Source organism: Chelmon rostratus, chromosome 13, assembly GCF_017976325.1.
Source record: "Chelmon rostratus isolate fCheRos1 chromosome 13, fCheRos1.pri, whole genome shotgun sequence".
In the NCBI taxonomy this organism is placed as follows: domain Eukaryota; kingdom Metazoa; phylum Chordata; class Actinopteri; order Chaetodontiformes; family Chaetodontidae; genus Chelmon; species Chelmon rostratus.
In genome coordinates this window covers 18,292,803-18,312,235 of record NC_055670.1, presented here as the reverse complement: position 1 = coordinate 18,312,235, position 19,433 = coordinate 18,292,803, and the positions used below count along the sequence as shown (strand labels likewise).

At 41.0% G+C, this 19,433-nt stretch overlaps 3 protein-coding genes across 3 annotated transcripts in view; 2 read left to right on the top strand and 1 right to left on the bottom strand.

Annotated features, from left to right (window-relative positions):
• dars1 (aspartyl-tRNA synthetase 1) overlaps positions 1-5,556 on the top strand; it is a 29,383-nt gene extending 23,827 nt beyond the window's left edge. The window contains exons 12-18 of the mRNA XM_041950938.1: positions 264-411; positions 2,160-2,306; positions 2,680-2,722; positions 3,295-3,375; positions 3,872-3,983; positions 4,170-4,241; positions 4,670-5,556. Coding sequence (XP_041806872.1) covers positions 264-411; positions 2,160-2,306; positions 2,680-2,722; positions 3,295-3,375; positions 3,872-3,983; positions 4,170-4,241; positions 4,670-4,761 — 695 coding nt within the window. The 3' untranslated portion in view covers positions 4,762-5,556. The remainder of the gene's footprint in view (positions 1-263; positions 412-2,159; positions 2,307-2,679; positions 2,723-3,294; positions 3,376-3,871; positions 3,984-4,169; positions 4,242-4,669) is intronic.
• A 184-nt stretch (positions 5,557-5,740) lies between these two features.
• LOC121616233 (protein lifeguard 3-like) lies at positions 5,741-9,430 on the bottom strand. The gene is made up of 11 exons (XM_041950939.1): positions 9,157-9,430; positions 8,978-9,045; positions 8,754-8,818; positions 8,587-8,640; positions 8,385-8,435; positions 8,199-8,238; positions 7,984-8,021; positions 7,784-7,871; positions 7,337-7,432; positions 7,148-7,201; positions 5,741-6,120 (listed from the first exon to the last, which is right to left on the bottom strand). The coding sequence occupies exons 1-11, from the start codon at positions 9,428-9,430 to the stop codon at positions 5,971-5,973; spliced, it is 978 nt and encodes a 325-aa protein (XP_041806873.1). The 3' UTR covers positions 5,741-5,970.
• A 1,543-nt stretch (positions 9,431-10,973) lies between these two features.
• pnkd (PNKD metallo-beta-lactamase domain containing) lies at positions 10,974-18,275 on the top strand. Its single transcript, XM_041950904.1, has 9 exons — positions 10,974-11,131; positions 11,679-11,794; positions 12,670-12,782; positions 13,045-13,103; positions 13,431-13,523; positions 14,041-14,204; positions 14,861-14,947; positions 15,135-15,250; positions 16,638-18,275. The coding sequence occupies exons 1-9, from the start codon at positions 10,974-10,976 to the stop codon at positions 16,809-16,811; spliced, it is 1,080 nt and encodes a 359-aa protein (XP_041806838.1). The 3' UTR covers positions 16,812-18,275.
• Positions 18,276-19,433: the final 1,158 nt, after the last annotated feature.

Here is a 19,433-nt window from a genome sequence, read left to right as displayed (position 1 = left end):
CACACCTTTAATCAGCTGTGTGCATGTGTGTGCGAAGGCCAAAAAGAAAGGAGACGCTCAGTTTCACATTCATTAGGCTCAGAGCAGTCATTCTCATGTGTAACCACAGTGCCCACCTGGCTTATTATATGTAGTGCTCATAATGTCATTCATTCATCATGCCTGTACCTGAAAACCCTCATTGTTAGTGATGTCACTGATGATGTAGTTTGTGCTTCAGTTTACTTTGTGTGGATGTTCATATTAAATCTGCATCGCTTCAGTTTTCAGGGCGGAGGACTCCAACACCCACCGTCACTTGACTGAGTTTGTGGGTCTGGATATTGAGATGGCCTTCAACTACCATTACCACGAAGTGATTGACTCCATCACTGACACCATGGTGCAGATCTTCAAGGGCCTGAGAGACAAGTAAGATCAGGGTTTATACAGCGAAGCTCAAACTCTAAGAGGTTTTGACTTTGACAATTCTCGTGGTATTTGTTATGCTCAAACTTTCGGCGAGTTAAGGCGACGATTGCACCGAAAATTGATCCAAATGACATGCCGTAGAGGCTCAAGTGTTGTTGTCCTGCTCAACGCAAGAAGCGAATTTTGACAGGATCAATTCCTGGGGTGGAATAATCTGCAGAGGGTAAAAAGTCAAAATATCATCTTTCTGAGCAAAACTATTTCAGCTTGTTGAATCCATTAAGTGTTGTCAACCACTGCTGTCAGCTCTGTGGAAAGTCAGTAACTTCCACTCACTCTGCCGACAAGAAAACACAATGATGTGGCTTTATTGCCTCCTGGTGGTGTGAACCAGTGCTGCACGTGTAGGGAGCTGTTGAAACAGAGTGAATGACTCAAAAAAGGGTAAAGCTCTTTTCATGCGTGGAACCCTGAATTTTGGCATTCATACTTTGGTATGCCCGTAGTTTTCCTCACCACCATGACAGCCCAGGCTTGTAAAGGCTCATTAATTATATAGAACATTTAAATTTGGCCCTGTTTTACACAGCACCGAAACCACTTCATTAATCCAAAGAAAAGCCATCAAAGTTCAACATCTGTGGTCTGACCTTTAATTCTTTGTTTCTCTCACATGCTGTGGATTGTGCAGTCGTGCTTGTTTTGTTGGATTTTTTTCCTTCAATCAATTTGGATGAATAAGAAATGGAAATTTGTGGGGGCCTGGTTGATGGGCTAATGGAAGGTGAAATTGCTACAGCATTTATTAAGAAGAAGTGGCTTTAAGTTTCACCTGTTGCAGTTTGAGTCCCTTTTATATTGTAAATAAATGTCAGTCTCTGTTGGTTAGTTTCAACTTGTGACCATCGTTCCTCTTTCTCTGGACAGTTTGACTGTTTGGCTTTTATCTCATGACTTTCCAGACTGTTCTCCATTGACGTAAATAATTTCGCATGTGCGTTTGACTGATGTTCCAACACTTCAGGAAAAATTGAATTTGCCTCTGTGGAGTGCTATTAGTTGTCTCATGTTGCTTTCAGAATCCTTATTAGAAGTCTTGTTAAATGGTAAATGACGCTCTTTGGCAGTCAGTCCGATATCACCTCCTCTTTAGTAGTGTTTCTTATCGTGATTTAAGTCGCATTGTACCCTTTCCATTTAAGTATTTTTCACGACCTCCACTAGCTCTGCTTTGCTCTGTTCATGCTATAAACAACCCAAATTCCAAAAATGTAAAACAGAAATAAAACAGAATGTGATGCTAATCCTTTTCGTCATATTCTCAATTGAAAACAGCACAAAGACAATATATTTAATGTTGTACCTCATCAGCTTCATTGGTTTAAATGTTAAATGATGTAAATATGTGCTGCATATATCTGAATTTGATTCTACCAACACCACGCAAATGATTGAATTCTGTTTTTATTTACGCTTTGCACAGCGTCCCAACTCTGTTGGAATCAGGGTTGTAATAGAGTTTGTGTGGTGGTCAGGACAGTGTTTGAAATTCAAATGCTGCATAAAACTGTAAAACTGTTAATATACTAAAATATTCTCTTACAAAGTTGCTAACCAGTGTGGGCTGTGACCCTTGTTAGTTTAACTCCTGAAGGCACAATCTTCTGGCATTCAGCTCTGTGTGGGTCGGATTTCTGAACCCTGAGAAGGTTTTCATGTGTGTGTGCATGCGTGTCTATCTGCATCAGCTTCCAGACAGAGATCCAGACGGTGAACAAGCAGTTCCCCAGTGAGCCTTTCAAATTCCTGGAGCCCACACTGAGGCTGGAGTACACCGAGGCCTTGGCCATGCTGCGCGAGGCCGGGGTGGAGATGGGCGACGAGGACGACCTCAGGTCAGAATGCATCGCACTGCCTGTGTCCCACATCCCACTCATTCTGACAGATGATCTAATTTGATGAAAGCAGAAATCAATTTTGACATGTGAGCTTAAAGAGAGGAAGTGAAACATTAGACAAACAACAAAACAACATTTTAAGATTCATGTAAAACTTGTGATCAGTGCTGGTCTATATATTTAACCATTAACGGCACAGTTTAAGAAATGCATAGAAACAGCTTTTTATCATGCTGTTAGAATAAAACCACAGGAAGACAATGAAATAATGTCAAAGTATTCACTTGCAGGCAAGTTGCAAGGAAACAATGTGTGACAGTAAAATGCGGTTATCAGTTTTAAAGTTAATGCCTGTTTGCTCTTTGTCTAGTACACCCAATGAAAAGCTGCTCGGCCGTCTTGTCAAAGAAAAGGTATGTTCAACTGTTTTTCGTCTATTTAATGCCAGTGTAAAAATAGGAATATTGCTTGATTGGACACTGACTGTAGAAAATTGTGTCAGCAGGCTTGAAAAAGTCACATGTGTGGGTTTAAAGTATTAAAAAAGCTGTGCTGCATTAAAATCGGCACTTATCAGGTGTCTGCCTTCATCAGAGAGCTCCCAAAAAAAACAAGGTGATCTAATCATCAAGTCAGAACAGCTGAGTCACAGTGTCAGCACTTCCAGTTCCGCTTGGAGTTTCTCTAGCAGGAGTTATTTATTTACAACTTTACTTCGCCTAATCACTGCATGTGACAAAGACTTCTGAGCCGAAAGTGACGGAAAACATCATTAAAACGTGTTCTGTGCTACTGAGGAAGGTGCAGTTATTGTGCAGAACATGGAAGCAACCTGCGACCAGAACAGAAAAGTTTATTTCTAGTTGTTGATTATGCAGTGCTTTTGTTACATTATGTAAAGAATAGACTCTTCCACAAGTGTGTTGTGTCTCGAATGTCTCTTTAAAAACAGCTACTGACTGCATCGATTCCCTCTTTTTCTCAGTATGACACCGACTTCTATGTGCTGGATAAGTACCCACTGGCTGTTAGACCCTTCTACACGATGCCTGATCCAAGCAACCCCGTGAGTCTCGCACTTACTCATGCACATGAACAGAATACAGTTATTGGCTCCATAGTCAGAAATGTGTGCAGCAACTAATGTTACGTAAATGTTTGTGAGTGAGCTTTATGGTAGACCTGTGGTTAAACTTGCATCGAGGCCAGAGAGTGGCTTCAGACAAGCCATAGACTCTTCAGCCGGCTGTGCTTTGCTGGATATACTGGCTAATAAACACCACAGTGGATTTTGCCTCACATGTAAAGCTCCCTGCAGTGTCGCCACAATGAATTAAACTGGAGTAATGATACCATGAGTAATCTGTTACCAGGATCAGCTGAGTATCTGGTCTGTGTGAAATCAATCCGTATTCGGCTTCTCGCACCAGTTTGTCAACCAGTTTCAGTGGACGGATTCGACTCAACTGCAAAAATCTTCAGTTCTCCCAGTCTTTATGTTTATCTCTTTAGCTTTTGTGTCTTCTTCCTAACGTGACATTTCTTTTTGCTCTTTCATCCAGAAATACTCCAACTCATATGACATGTTCATGAGGGGGGAGGAGATCCTGTCTGGAGCTCAGAGAGTCCACGATGCTCAGCTGCTGACTGACCGGGCCATGCATCACCAGATTGGTAAGAAATGGGTATTAAGTGATTTACATACGAGTTCTGTCTCCCTCTTTTGGTGACGAGTTTGAATTACAACACCAGGAAATTTGTTGGATCAATTGTTAGTAAATGTTGGTGACAGCGAGCAGAGAGTTTAAAGCCATTCCAAGTTTTTCACAACTGAACCTCTTTATTTTTATGATGCTGCAGATCTGGAAAAGATCAAGGCATACATTGACTCCTTCCGGTATGGAGCTCCCCCACACGGCGGTGGAGGCATTGGTAAGGAGTAACACAGATGATCTACTTTAAAAGACTATTATTATAATATCCCCTAAGTGGCCACTTAATTAGTTACACCTCTGCAATCCAATACAAGTGCTCTGCCCTAAACAGCTGCTTTTATGATTAATTAAATTAAATTATATATCTTAGCATCGAAGTCTCAGTTCATGATGGTGTTTACTGGACTGCATTATATTCATTTTTTAATATAAAAAACACCTCCCAGTACAACAAAACTTAACGTTAGAAACTTTGTAAAAACAGACATTATGACAGAGCTGTTGTGTTGAATTGCATTAGATTGTACAGGTACCTAACAAAGTGGCCACTGAGTGTAGTGCATGTCAATATGGCCTCAGGTGTCTCATAGAAGGCAAAAAAAAAAAACAGATTTGTTAAGTGACTTGAAATGTCATCCCTCCCAGGCCTGGAGAGAGTCTGCATGCTGTACCTGGGTCTCCACAACGTGCGTCAGACCTCCATGTTCCCACGTGACCCTAAGCGCCTGACACCTTGAACCTCCACCCACATGGCCAAACCCAGACGTCACTGGACTAACACACAGAGTTTAGTGATGGGAAATAATACTAATCCACAGTCCAGAAGGGAAGAGGGTATTGGAGTGCCACCATAAGACTCTAACGTGCCACTATGATTAACCATTAAGACAAGGAATGCAGCAGTTGTAACAGTAGGGTGTACTTTATTGATTGGTGTACATAGCTGTCTTACAACAACAAATAACAGATGTATAAAAGAGAAGGAGGAGTTGGCCAGTGGTTCAAAGGAAGTTGCTGTAAAGCTGCACACACCTAATCCATATTCTAATCAACAAGTCAGTGTTTGTCTACGTTCTTTTCTATGGCGATGTTACAAAACTACCGTAAAGGTTCAGTAGGTAACTTTTGTAAAATTACTTTTTGCCATTTTTGCAGAAACTGTCACTATATCCTGACTGTACTATGTGAGACGGACCATATGTGAAAAAATCAGGTTCCTCTGGCTCTGCCTGGTGCTTCTAACGGCATTTCCAAGAATCCACCGCGCCTGAATGAAAACAGCCAATCAGAGCCAGTTCATTGTTGAGTCTCATTCCCAGGTCCCCAAATACCGGCACAGAGCGATCTGTCGTATCTCTGTCACTATCTTTCTCCAGAATCACCTACTGCACCTTTAATACGGATCTGAGTCCCTCCTGATACCAGCACAGACGAAGGACTGATGATCGTAGTCTCGAGCTGTAACTCCAGGTGTTTTGTATGTTATTAGAGGACTAAAGACAAACAATTAAAAAAAAACATCAATAACTCCATCTCCGTTTTGAATGATTTGTTATGTGTGTGTTCTGCCTTTGCATTCATACACTGTGTGAACATGCACATTTTGTGTCCCTCATGGCTCCATGAACAACACATGCTCTGCTAAAACACTAATTACTGAAACAAAATATTAGATAACAACTATACAGAAGGCAACTTTAGTTTCTCTCATTCACAGCTGGATAAATGAAAGGCTTAATTCACCGCCTTGCTCCATACAGCACAAGAATCAAAGTGCTCAAGTGTTATTGACGTGAAAAATAAACTTTGTATATAGTCAAATCAATAGGATGCTTTCTTACCAGCTAGCAGTGTTGAAATCCCTAAGTGACACACATGTACACATAGCATTATGTTTAATAAAACACAAACATGACATCCTGTCGGTCCAAAATTTAACCATGGGCTTATTCAGTAGCAGCTCCACTGACTTGAAGGATGAAGAGGAAGATGTGAACAATGTCAACGTAGAGAGAGAGAGCGCCGTAGATGTACTCCTCTGGGCTGATGGCCAACTCCCGATTTCCAATAAGAAGCTGCGTGTTGTATACTAAAAACTAACCCAGGGAAAGAAGACAGGACAAAGTTCAGGCTTTGCTGAGTGCAGCGTGGAGATACAAAGAACCACAGATTGTGACAACAGCTGGCAAACCTGTCATGTTTTTTTTTTATGTTAACCCCAAATATAAAAGCTAATATTTGCTAATTAACGCTAAACACAAAGTTCAGCTGAGATTGAGACAAAAGACATTTTTAAAAATCATCCTGAGGGGAACACGAATATGTAACTAATTTTATGGCAATGCATCAAATAGCTGTTGGGACATTTCACTCACAATCACCACAAATGTGTGGGGGCTAAAAAGAACTCTCAAGGGACCAACAAGGTCATTAAGATACAGCCTCTGGAAACCTTTTTGTACAAAACCTGCCAATCCATCAACTGCATGTGAGACATTTTACTGGATAAATCAAAGCAGAGGCCTACTGGGGGTGCTGGAGGAAAAGTCAGAGGATCACAACAGTCAGTTGGGATACGTCCTCTGGGAACCATGAATGTCTACAAAATTTCACAGCAATCCATCCAGTAATTGTTGAGATATTCGATTCTGTGCAGACCAACATTGCCCTCCCAAGAGCCAGGCTTCAGGCGTGGCTAAAAACATCCAAATCTAATGGGAAAACCCCCATGAAATTTACAGATGATGTTCAATAACCCCAGAGAATGAACGCCTTCATTTTGGGACACGCCGTGGTCTTTCCTTTTGCATCACTCTGAGTGCAAAACATCACTTCACCACATATGATATCACATAAATTGATAGGCAGACTGCTGAGCACCATCATGGTCCCATGGTGATAAACCATTTTGATTGTACTGATCTCATGATCTTTCCTTTTGCATCAAGACAAACCTGAGGGATCCACGGCTTTAGAAATAGCAAACTGCCAGCATGTTATTAGGTCTAGCGAGCAAACGCGTGTCTCGGGGTGTAATAATCATTCTACCTCCTGTTATTCAACAACAACCTTGTAATAAGAAGCTCAAATGCTCTCCTTTAATTTATATGAGTGTGGACTCACCAGAGTGTAAACGATGGCTCCAATTGCAGCGTAGAGCATATGCAGCCAAGGGACCTGTTGAGTGACACAAGAAAGGCCTCTGAATGTGAAATCAGACACACAGATGCACCCAACTGAGCTGCTACGCCTCGCACTGAGAAACACGAGCAGAGAGAATGAATTAAAGAATTTGACCAAGCAAGTCCTCACATATTGGAAGGAGAGGACGATGGCTGTAACAATCCCAATGATCATGAGCAAAATGGCAGCAATGCACAGAAATCCCCCACAGGAGGTGAAGTCCACCTGTGATGAGAAACAAGTCATTAACAGGATGAAAGTGAAGGCAATACGCTTCAAGCCACATGAAAGAGCGGGGAAGATAATTTGAAAGAGGCTCAGAATAAGGCAAAAAAGAAATGTGGGCTGGATGTGTCATGTACCAGCTAAAAAAATTGGGACTGATTCGTCTCCAGTTGCGTCAGACGGAGCAGTTGGATTCGCATCTTATCCCAAAATGTCATAAATATTTAAAGGAACTCAGTGCCCCATTGTAATGTGAGACAAAGGCGTTCTTTTACACTGACAACAAAGACATCCTCTGACAGGCCACGGGCTACTGAGCTACAGAGAGACACAGTTTACATCTCCATCTACCTTGGTTTGGAAGCAGAAGATTGTGACAGCTATACAAACTACTGCTGTTATCCCCATGGCGAGAAACACTGCTTTTGTTTCATAATAGCTGTAAAACATACATGCAGCGGTTAAAACACAGACAGGGTGTAATACGTCATTAGGAAATGTACTGTATTTGTGTGTTGTGGCGCATTGCCTGAGCTGGAGCCAATACAAACCTCGAAATTGTCCCCGCCATGTAAGACAAGGCGAGCGTCTGCAAGATGAAACACAATGTGTCATAAATGACAGAGTGGGATCAGACCTTTTTCAGGGTTTTGCTTTACTTCTTCAACTCAAATATTATTTCCCTCACAATATGTTCTTAGTTTTCCATATGCCTCTGGTAGACCATAAACAATATTGGCTTCGCGCCCATACAAACAACACTCACAAATACCCCCAGCAGCACAACATTCCATGGGAAGCGCCTCCTAAACACAAATTATGATGAATATTTTAAAATACAAAGAAATAGAAGTATCATCGCTGGTTATGAATATTTCAATAAGACATAACATAAGTGGGAGTGAAACAATTTTCCAAACGAGTTGCACAGGCCAATGCATGGCATGCTTACCTCGGCTCCTTGCAGCAGATGAGGATGCAGTAAACCACAAAATAAACCACACTATGGAGAGATAATGTTTACTGTAAATACCACAGCTTCTATTCTCATGACACGCTTAAGGATAATAGAGGAGTTGCTCTTTATATGTTCGTTTTATTCGTGTGATTGCACTGAAAGTACGTTTTTGTTGTGTTCCTAGAGGGTAACTCACAGAGATGCCCAGTAGATGCCAGGGTATCTGATGACAAACAGCCTCACTGGGTCACTGTGAAAGCACAGACATGAGGCATCACTCAGGAGTAGACTGGTCCTCACCCTCCATCAGATACATGGAGCAGTGAAATGGGATATTAGACTGGGATGAACGGGGACACTTACACAAATGTAAAGACAGCAACAACTGAAAAGGTGACGGCGAGCTGCGCAGCTAAAATGAAGTAAACCTGCCCACAAACACAAAAGCAAGCAGTTCTGTTGAGCACATGAGAGAAAATTTCACCGGCTGTAGATGATATTAACAGGATTGTCCCTGGTTCTCTAAACGACAGACAAATACACAGTAAAAGTCTCTGCGTGACATAATGAATGGAGAAACTCCTTACCTTTCTAATGAAGGCATGCCGAACAGATGTGCTTTCCCACTGGGAGCTCAGAAAATCCTCCATGTCTCCTGCAGAATTGGGGATAGCAAAGCAGCAATTTATACTTATTACACTTGAGAGCTAATCTAAATAGAACGCAGGATATGATTATCTGAAGTCCTGCAACATTTCCTCAGAACCTGGACTGGAGGCAGGCACTCCGGCAGACAGGGTTGGTATTGTGGTGGGCACCCCAGATGGAGAGAAGCCAGGGGCGGCCCACATCCCAGCCTGCGGGTAGACACCCTCCTGGCCCCAGTAGCCGGGCGGGCCGGGGCACATGCCAGGACTGGGGCTGTAGGATGGAGGTGGTGGAAGAAGGGAGCCATGTTGTGGCTGGTGGGGGTAGTTTCCACACTTAGGATGATGCAGTGCATCCTCATAGGGTGGAGGATTATCAATTTTAGACGTCATGCTCTTGCTGGATCACCTTGATGAGAAACAGTGATCATTAGACTTATGCTGTAAATGTACTATAGTGGTAGGACATATAAAAGAAAACAACCTCCAACTACTCATGGCTGGTCATTATTTTAGAAACAGTTATTCAATTGTATGTGCCAATACTATTAATGGTCACAATATTACTAAATAAAATATGGTCATTATATTATTGAGCCAAACTGCAACATACTTAAAACCACCTTAAAATAAAAGAAACAGTCCAAACTTCTGTGTACTTGTAACAAATAAATACACCATGTAAAATAACCACACTAGAAAGTGTAGGAGTACATGACTCTGAATGCTCATTATAGTGTCGTCTGAATAAATACTTTCAAAATTTACAAAATCAATATAAACAAAAAAAGAAAAAGAAAAAGGAAAGACAGAAATTGTACTTACCAGGCGGCTTTAGCCTAAAAAGGGAGCACTGCGCCCTTCAGTCCTCTGTCTCCTTTGGGTTTTGCAGACTTGCCCCACAGGAGGATGTCATCTTTGTAACAGGATATGTTCCCTGAAACTCACACTGTTACTGTCTCAGAAAGCATGGAGACTCCTGTGGCTCAGGCACCTTGTCAAAGCAATAAAAATAAAAGTGGGGAAAAAAAGAGAGTATTTGGAGTAGTAAGTTGATAGATATTTTTAAGCAGTTATCCTAATATAATCTTATATTTTATTCCGCCTAAAATATTATTCTTCTAAGGTGAGCCAAATGTTACATTGTAAAGGAAATACAGCAGCCTACTGCATTTTCTCATTTGAACTATGGTCGAGCGTTCAGCGAAGTCCCACCTACCAGGACACATCAGGTGTTAGTGAATTATTAAACAGTCGCCTGAAACAGGCTCGATTCCATATTGACGCCATATACAATTAATTTATTTATGAATTAATTTGTACGTCATACAGATTGAGGGGTAAATGTCGGACTAAAGCTTTAAAATTACAACTTTTTAGCAAATTTACTTTACTGAATGGGGATAAGTTTAAGATTACAGCCATAAGAAAAGACCACTAAGCTTGCTTTAAAGCAGGCATCTCAAACCGGTTCCATAAAGGGCCGTGTGGCTGCAAGTTTTCATTCCAACCAAGGAGGAACACACCAGGCTGGAATCAATTAATCAGCTGATCTCAGTCTTCAGCTGATAACTAAGTGATCCCTTGATGTTGATTGGTTGTACTGATGTGCTCCTCCTGGGTTGGAATGAAAACCTGCAGCCACGCGGCCCTTTATGGAACCGGTTTGAGATGCCTGCTTTAAAGCTTCTGGAAAACAAAACTTTCTGGTAGTTTATTTATTTATTTATTTTAACAGATTAGACGTTACTTGAATTACAATCAAATTGGACTCGGAAGTGTTACAGTGAAAAAAAAACAAAACAATTTAAAATGTTTTCCAATTAACGCTAACGTTACGCTACTTTTTAAATGTAAACATAGCACATTTTTTGTATCTGCTCGCTTCCGGGGTTGGTGTGTCACCGAACACGTCATTACGTTGCGCTCAGAGGTTATGGCGCTTCCTGAGTGGATGGTAACGCTGCTGGCCACCGCATCCTTCTTGTGTTTCTTATGTCTGTGCGTTCGCTATAGACGCACAGGACAAGTGTTTTGGAGGAGACTGTTGAGCAAAATAATGGCCCGCACGGAGAAGCCGTTGTTTCGAATAGCGTGAGTATAACATGGCCTTCCTCAACGAAACAAGATTTTGTTGTTATCGCGGTGATTTTCGTTAACGTAGCTTAGCAACATCTAGCCATTCGTCTTAAGAGAGGCCATGCCACCAAACTGTATTCAGTATGGTCCAATTTTAAGTTGCGTCGTCAGTCGACAAAATTTCTTCCCCCTGGAAATTTGGTCTTAAACCTTTCCTTAACCGATATTAGCCATATTTTTATTCGGCATACACATGAGTTGCAAATTTAGCTATAGGTTGACGGCCAGTTTATTTTAGGAGACATTGTTGTGACACGTTAACCAGCCAATTGTAGATGCTGACTGTCTCATTAGTGCTGCATGGTGAAACACAGTTTTGCCGAATGGAAAAATTGCACATGATCTGATCTTTCGTAGTGTCTAGCGCTAAATGTGCAGATATTTCACTTGAGTAGGCGTGAACCGTCTGTCTTTTGAAAGATGGTGGCTACATGGTGGGATTAACATCATCAGCCCCTGTTACCAAACGCAATGTTTCCTAGCCTTTTGAACTGTTTTCCAGATACACGCTCTACACTAGGACCAGGCTTGGATACATGTACTACAAGAGGCAAATGAGGAAAGCCCGAGAACATTACCCTGCTGGTCACTCCACGGCACAGCCCGTGGAATTCAATGGTATGCAGCAGTCTTTATTCTACAGTTTACTGTCCTCACACGCTGTTTATTGGTTATTGTGGGGAGATGGTTGGGTCAAACATAGTGCATGATGTCATATGTTGTACTTACCATCAAAGAACGAGTACTATACTTATAATGTACAGCAGTGTTGTGCAAGTTTTTTTTTTTCTTTAATACCTGCAAAGCCTGCAGATCTCCTTCAGTGTAGTCTAGTATGAGTCTGCCTATTTGTCAGTGATGGAATGTTGTTCAGTACATTCACTCAAGTACTGTATGTAAGTGCTAATTCAACATACTTGTACTGTACAAAAGTATTTACATTTTATGCAACTTTATTCCGCCACTCGACTCCATGCCAGAGGCAAATATTGTACTTTTTACTCCACCATATTTGTCTAACAGCTTTAGTTCGTCGTTACTTTTCAAAATCTAATTTTGATATTCCTTTATGTCCAGTGCAAACCGTGTATCCCCAACTTTTCTGATAAATTGAATGATTATGTGTTCCTTTTCGGCAACAAAAAAACATTATATATGTATATATTAGTTATTAGAGTATTTTACCACACAATGATAACTTTTAGTTCTGATACTTTAAGTACATTTTGCTGATAATACTTACATATGTTTAGTTTAGTAAGGTTTTGGATGCAGGACTTTTACTTGTAGTGAGGTATAAGTTCTTCATTAAGGGACCTGAATACTTCCTCCAGTACTGCTACCTGTTGGTGAGAAATGAAGGTCCTTAACCAAATGCTGTGGACAGTATATGTATAACTTTAATACTACATGCACCCTTCTACCATTCTAAATGAAAAACATTGAATGTATTGTACTGAGTGCCTTACTTTTAATTCTTTGTCTGTCCACAGGTATCAAGATAATTCCCATCTCGGTACTGTCTGACAACTACAGCTATCTTGTAATTGACACAGCCTCCAGTGTTGCAGTTGTTGTAGACCCTGCAGACCCTCAGTCGGTTCAGGTGAATGCCTTTCCCCTCATCTTCTGATGTCTAGATGTCAATTAAAACCTTTATTTTTTGGCTGTAAGGGGCTTTCAGATCCTCTCTACTCCAGCACATTTTGTAAGCGCATTTTCAGCAGCATCCATTACAAGCACACAAGCAAAATTACCAATGACACACAATCTGGAGTAGTTTGCAGCATTGGGCTTTTGAATACAATGCTGCTGAAGTGTTGTTTTCATATGGTGATTGAAGGTTTTAACAGCACTTAATTTTTCAGGCAGTCCTTGAGGAAGAGGGAGTGACGTTAGAAGCAATACTCTGTACACACAAGCATTGGTGAGTTTTCATACATGCATATTCTTTGAATGTGTAGTTTGCTTTTAGATTTAATGCGTAAAAACATAAGAGGATGGGTTTAAATATACAAAGTGTAACAGATTGTAAAATCTAAATATCTAATCAACGGGAAACACCAACACTAATTTGAATAAATTTGATACTAATGGTCAGACTTTCTCATATTTTAAAAGTTTACTGTCCTTACTTAAACTAAAATGTGGAGTGTGTGGTTGGAAATGCTTTGTGGAGGCTGAAGGCCAAAACAAACTGTTTTCTAATGTGTCCACAATACTGGCAAGCCTCTGCTTTCTGTTCAATGTCCAGGGATCACAGCGGAGGAAACAAAGGGTTGAAAAGGCTTCACAGCTCATGCAGAGTTTATGGAAATGCAGCTGACAACATTCCCGGCCTCACAAAGTAAGTCCCGGCTCGCACAGTATAGCACGCTGCTTCCCACAGACTCTGACTGGACTGAGAACTGTGTTGTTCTGTCCGTCAGCACTCGTGGCAGCTGACTTCACAGTAAATTATCGTGGCATGATAAACTTTATGTCTGGGGGGGCTTGTTGGCCCAAGAATAGAGGTCAAACTAGTGGACTGAAGTGCACTTTCCAAAATAATAATGATGATGAATTTGACTGCATAAACCATAAAACTAGTTGTTTACTATTTGTTGAGATAAAAATGCTCTCAAATGTGAATATTTTCTGGCTGCTGTAGTCCTCTATGACGGTGAACGGAATATCTTTGGCATGTGGACAGCCGAGACTCTTAATCACGTCATCTTGGGCTTTGGGAAACAACGATCTTTTCTGACATTTTATTGACCAAGCAACTAATCAGTCATGAAAATGATTGACAGATTAATCGCTAATGAAAATAATCATGAACTGCAGCCCTACTTCTAATAGTACTGTCTTTTCTGTGTTACCAGCCCTCTCTCCCACAAGGACTCAGTGACTGTTGGCCGTATGCACTTTAAGGCCCTCTTCACTCCTGGACACACGGTGGGCCACATGATCTACCTCCTGGATGGCCGGGCGGTCGGCACCCCCTCCAGCCTCTTCTCTGGTGACCTGGTGTTCCTCTCAGGATGCGGTGAGTTACAAGACAACAGGATCCATACAAGTAACTTTTACGTTTATGTAAACACAGAATAGACACAGAAAATAGAGAACGACAGAGACTTCTGTGGTGTGTCTGTTTGGATGGAATCATTCTACAAATAATGTTGCTATCTAACCCCCTAATGGACCACTGAATGACTATAAGGAGATAATGAGTTGGCTATTTGCTCATGCTAAGCTAAATAGGTATCATCATGTTCTCTGTACAGCTTTAGAGAAATGCATTTACTTCATGCAGAGAGCTACCCACAAGGAATTTAATTGCAGGAAATCTCAAGGTCTCTAAGACATCATTCAAAAACTACTTAATCTTACACTTAAAACACAGCTTACTGTCATTTTTTCAAAAATAAATTTCCTAATGTGTCTTTTCCTTAACTTCCTATGTACAGTATGGATTAACAACTTTCGTGACCTCTGATCAAACAGAAATAGGATGTTCTATTTCCTAACAAATGACCAATTTAAAATCAAAATCTGCATTTTTAAGGTTTTAAATTGAAATAAAAGTAGCAATGAAAAGACTTGATGTTGTAAATTGCAGATGTGATACCTTCTAAAACTATCAGTACTCTTGAGCGCAGAGTTACTTCAGGGGAGTAAAACCAGTTGTTGTTTTTTTTTCAGGAAGGATGTTTGAAGGAAACGCCACAACAATGCTGTCATCTCTGGACACAGTCGCCTCCTTAAGTGATGACACTCTATTATGGCCTGGTAGGAAAATCTCACTTGTCAGTGATTGTGTGATGCGGTTTGAATGTGCTCTGGCTTGATTCCAGTGCTCTCTCGCATGTCTTACAAAGTGTTTTATGGGGACTTCTAGAGCATGTGAGTTTGAAAGTGTGGTGATGTGTGTGGGCATGGTTTTTATTTATTTTTGTGTCTGCTGGCTATCCCTCAGGTCATGAGTATGCAGAGGACAACCTGCTGTTTGCTGCTGAGGTTGAGCCACGCAACGCTGCCAGGGAAAACAAATATCAGTGGGTGCTGCAGCAGCGAGGCCAGAAGCTGTGCACGGTGAGAACGATGCATCACCATGGTTATGCCTCTCTAGCACGCCATCCCAGAAAGGATTCGTGTTGTCCAGCAGCTGGGACGTAGGGCTTATCACCTGCCTACAGTGTGCGTGCTGTCAGTGCCCGAGCGCTCACTCCCCCCTCACTTCCTCCTCTTCCAGGCATAGTCTAGTCTCAACTCTGATACAGTCTGCAGCGGAGCAAAGGGTCACTGTTGAGAGAAGTGCCTATCCAGAATTTAGATGAGTTTTTATCTGCCATCTGTACAGCATGGCACCAGAAGCACTTTCGCACATTTGCACCTCCCTCAACTTTCTCACCCAGAACTCTGTATCTGATCGACTGCATTGTTTTCTCTGAGTCATGTACGTGCTTGGTACACGTCTGACTCCTCAAATAGTTCATGGCAGTATTTTGATCCGTTGAGTTGTTTTTGAACATGAGCGTGATTGGCAGATCAGGGGTGCAGGCAGAAAAAATAGGCGAACAAACAATGGCTTTTAGCAGAGCTACCGGAGAGATTTGCTATTGTTTAAGAAAGAAAACATGCCGTTCAGGCCATTCCAGATATTACTGGCTGATGTATGAATGCTCAGAGTGATGCTTGTTGATATTTGACGGCACAACTATGCACTTTGACACAACTGTTGTTGGTAATAGGTCTTTTTTTTACTGCAGACATTTTGACTTGTCATTATATGAAAAGCACAGCTATTACTAATAACATTAACAAGAGCTCTGTTCTGTTCAAGCATCCCAGTAAGCCACATGCACAGTAGCAGGCCCCTGAAACTGCAGCTGCTAAATGGAATTCAGCCGTCATTCATTTTATTATTTACAGCTGTGCTTTTGTCTACAGTGGCCTGTGCCTGCTGTCAACAAGGCCTGTCGTCCTGATTATTACCATGCCGGCATTAAGAAGCTATAGCGGTTTAACTGGTTCACTGTGATACTACCTGAGCCTTGCCTAGCTTTTTTTTTGTTTTTTTAAGTTCTACTTTTGCTGGATACCCATTAGCTGTGTATTTGAATTTGCTTCGAGTTGGGGAGGAGGGGTTTCTCAGAGAGCTTTACATCAAACATTATGATAACAGACATTCCCTTTAACGTTCGAGCTCTTTGTTTTAGCTGCTTTTTCTTCTGTCATCCAGGGTTTTATCATCTGGATTGGCAATCAGTACAGATAATGTTTGATGAGAAGTTGTGCAGAATTTGAATCAGGGCTGAAATGCAAAGCTGTGCTGCTTAAGTTGGCAGGAGTCGCTCGTTATCCACAACTCTGTTCTGCAAATGAAAGAATGGCGTGTGAATCACTGCGGCCGCTAGAGAGAGACTTGTGCACACCAATTCTGAGGAGGGCTGCTTTTTGACATGCACTTCATTTTCAGAGTCCCTCCACTATCGGAGAGGAGAGGCAGTACAATCCTTTCCTGCGCAGCCACTCTGCGGAGCTCCACCTGGCCCTGGGCCTACAGCAGTTCCAGGATGAAGACTGGACCCAGTTCAGGGCCCGAGTGCTGGAGGAGCTGCGAAAACGCAAAGACCTCTACAACAGGAGATAGTACTGGGGAACACTGAGACGAGAAGCTAGCTAAACACTGGCCGACAGGACAGTGATGCAAAAGCAGCGATCTGCAGTCGTACGCTAATAAGGTACTGAATAAAAGGCTTAATCTGCTCAAAGAGACCGGCTTTGTAAATTTAAAGGGGCATTAAGTTTTGACTTTTATTAGCCTGTACCAGAGACCACTATGAACATATTCACATCATTATTACATGTACTAATCATTAAGCCTTTTACCTCCATATACTGTATGTTATGCTAATTTTGTGTTTCTAGACAGGACCGTGCTCATTCATTGCCTCATTAACGAAGAGACATAAACTTAGATTTGCATGAGTATCTTTCTTCTTGTTATTTTACAAGTAGGTACAACCAGATTCTGGGTGATAGCAGGTCTGCACACTACATGAGTTGAATTTAACATGAATTTAACTAGTTAAGTACTGTTTTTAGTGCACAGCCTGGCTTATTTTTAAGGCAAGTAATACATTGTTTTAAAAGCCTTTGATGCTGTATTTGGTATGCTGGTTTCACATTTACAGTGCTGCTGAAGAGGAATTAACTTCTCCACGGGAGATGTGATTTTTGACCTCGGGTGTTTGATTGTGAATATTTTATTTTGTTATGTTATATCCAGCAATAACGGTACCATTTAACAAATCACAAACACACTTTGCTGTTGGTACTTTGTGTTAAAGGCAGCACAATGTATGGGAGAAAAAAAGTCTTTACACTAGCTTTCCATGTGAATCTTTGCTGAATCTAAGAGCCACTTTTGTTTTGATTGAAGAGAGATTCGAGTGGTTGAGCTACTGGCCCTGTTTTGCTTTTTCCCAAGAAGCTTCATTTTATAATCCACTTGTGAAACGACGAGAATGAATCTGAATCTGAATCTGAATCTGAGCAGGCCCCAGGTATTAAATGTGGAACACACGTTTTATAGTACAGCCCTCATTTGTGCCTCTCAGCAAAGGCTTTTTTTGCTGAACTAATTTTTCCACATTGAGAGTTGTTTTGTTTTGCACTGTGTGAACGTGAGCAGCAGCATTATGTGAAGGATTGGACTGTTCGCGCATTGCAATGTGTGAAACATGACTGAATTGCTGTTGAAGGGATGATTCCTTACGTTAGCCTGCGGAATTATTCCTAACTGCTAAAACGTTATAATGAAGGTAATTAAGACGTACAGGGTGATGTTGAATCAAGCAATCTGTAGCCATACACTATGTTTTTCAATCAGTTTTGACTTTGGTTTAAAATGTGTGGTATTTAAGAATGAGATGGTGATCTTTCTAAATGTGAGAATACAATGTGACATTGACTGTGGCACTCACTTTCAAATTTCAGAGGGAATGTTTTTATAGCCAATCTGAAAACTTTGGAAAGCAGAATTGTACGTATTTTTTAATATATTGGAGGATTTACTGTACTGAAAAATAATTCCAGTATAATAAAGTCTTCTTCCCACTCACATTTGGATGTTTCTTTTGCTTTTTTGTATGGGTTTATGTAAAGCAAGTGTAATGCAGCCTCTGTTTAGGTGGAGACGGGAGAGAATGCAAAGGAATAAACCTTTAACTTTTGAGGAGATATGAACGCTCTTCAGATTCCTCCCTTGCTCCTGCAGAAGGGCTCGTACCAAAGCACCTTGTCCCCTGGTGATTGTTGACTAAAATGTTATTCTGTTTGTTTGATGCAGATTCGCATCTTATTTGCATATGTTTGAGTTATGAATACCTCCACATGGGAGACTGTTTTACTTCAGGTTACGTTTTAATGAGGAAATATGAAAGTAAACTGCTTCATTAGAGCTGTGTATGTGTTATTTGTTGCCTTTATGAGTGTTCAGATCTGACAGCCGAGTTATTTTTCCCACTGCTGTAGCTTCCCTCAGCGCAAATAGGAGCATAACCTACTTTATGCACATGCAAAAGATACACTGGAAGAAAAAGGTGAGCTGAACTTTCTGCTGACAAACCAGTGTAATTAAACAGAACATCAAGCTGCAGGATTACAACCCAGTGTGTTGTGTCTTAGTGGTGCCACATTTTAAGCCTTCCCTGCAAATCACAGGGACATTAATGGAAGTAGAATCAGTGATTTATTTGACACATTAAGAAATCAAGAAGAAGATAATACTTTTTTCTCCTCTCAACACCAGTGAAAAGTCAGAATGTGTGATGTGCAGCCAGAAACGGGTTTATGTTAGATCCTGAAACTAACAGACTCTCAGTACTTCTAAAAAAACAACCAGAAACAGTTGCCATGACTAACAAAAACTCAATCTAAGTACAATTTAGTATGTTTTCAAGGTCAATTCCATTACCATTTTATTTTATTATTATTGCTCCATTTAGGCCTTTCTCACCAGACATGTCAGTAGTGAAAGCACAGGTGGAAGTGATAAAATCAATGATGGCTGAATTCCATATTGGCTCAGAGCAATCATTAATGTTATTAGTAGCTGAACACCTGTGCCTTTCCTACCATACCAAGTCAAAATGTCTTCCTACGCTTTTTGTTCATCAATAATAATCAGGAATAATTTTACAGAGGATGGGACAGATGTTTACACACACTTAGGCTAAAGTCATTAAAACTGTTTTTTTTTTTTTTAACC

Bases quoted from the DNA above. Each gene is read 5' to 3' on its own strand.
- LOC121616233 (XM_041950939.1), bottom strand. From the start codon at position 9,430: ATGACGTCTAAAATTGATAATCCTCCACCCTATGAGGATGCACTGCAT. The intron at 9,046-9,156 runs GTTCTGAGGAAA...CCAATTCTGCAG, and splicing joins AGTGCCTGCCTCCAGTCCAG to GAGACATGGAGGATTTTCTG. The intron at 7,433-7,783 runs GTAGATGGAGAT...TTCTCATCACAG, and splicing joins TCTTCTGCTTCCAAACCAAG to GTGGACTTCACCTCCTGTGG.
- pnkd (XM_041950904.1), top strand. From the start codon at position 10,974: ATGGCGCTTCCTGAGTGGATGGTAACGCTGCTGGCCACCGCATCCTTC. The intron at 11,132-11,678 runs GTGAGTATAACA...ACTGTTTTCCAG, and splicing joins AAGCCGTTGTTTCGAATAGC to ATACACGCTCTACACTAGGA. The intron at 14,948-15,134 runs GTAGGAAAATCT...GCTATCCCTCAG, and splicing joins TGACACTCTATTATGGCCTG to GTCATGAGTATGCAGAGGAC.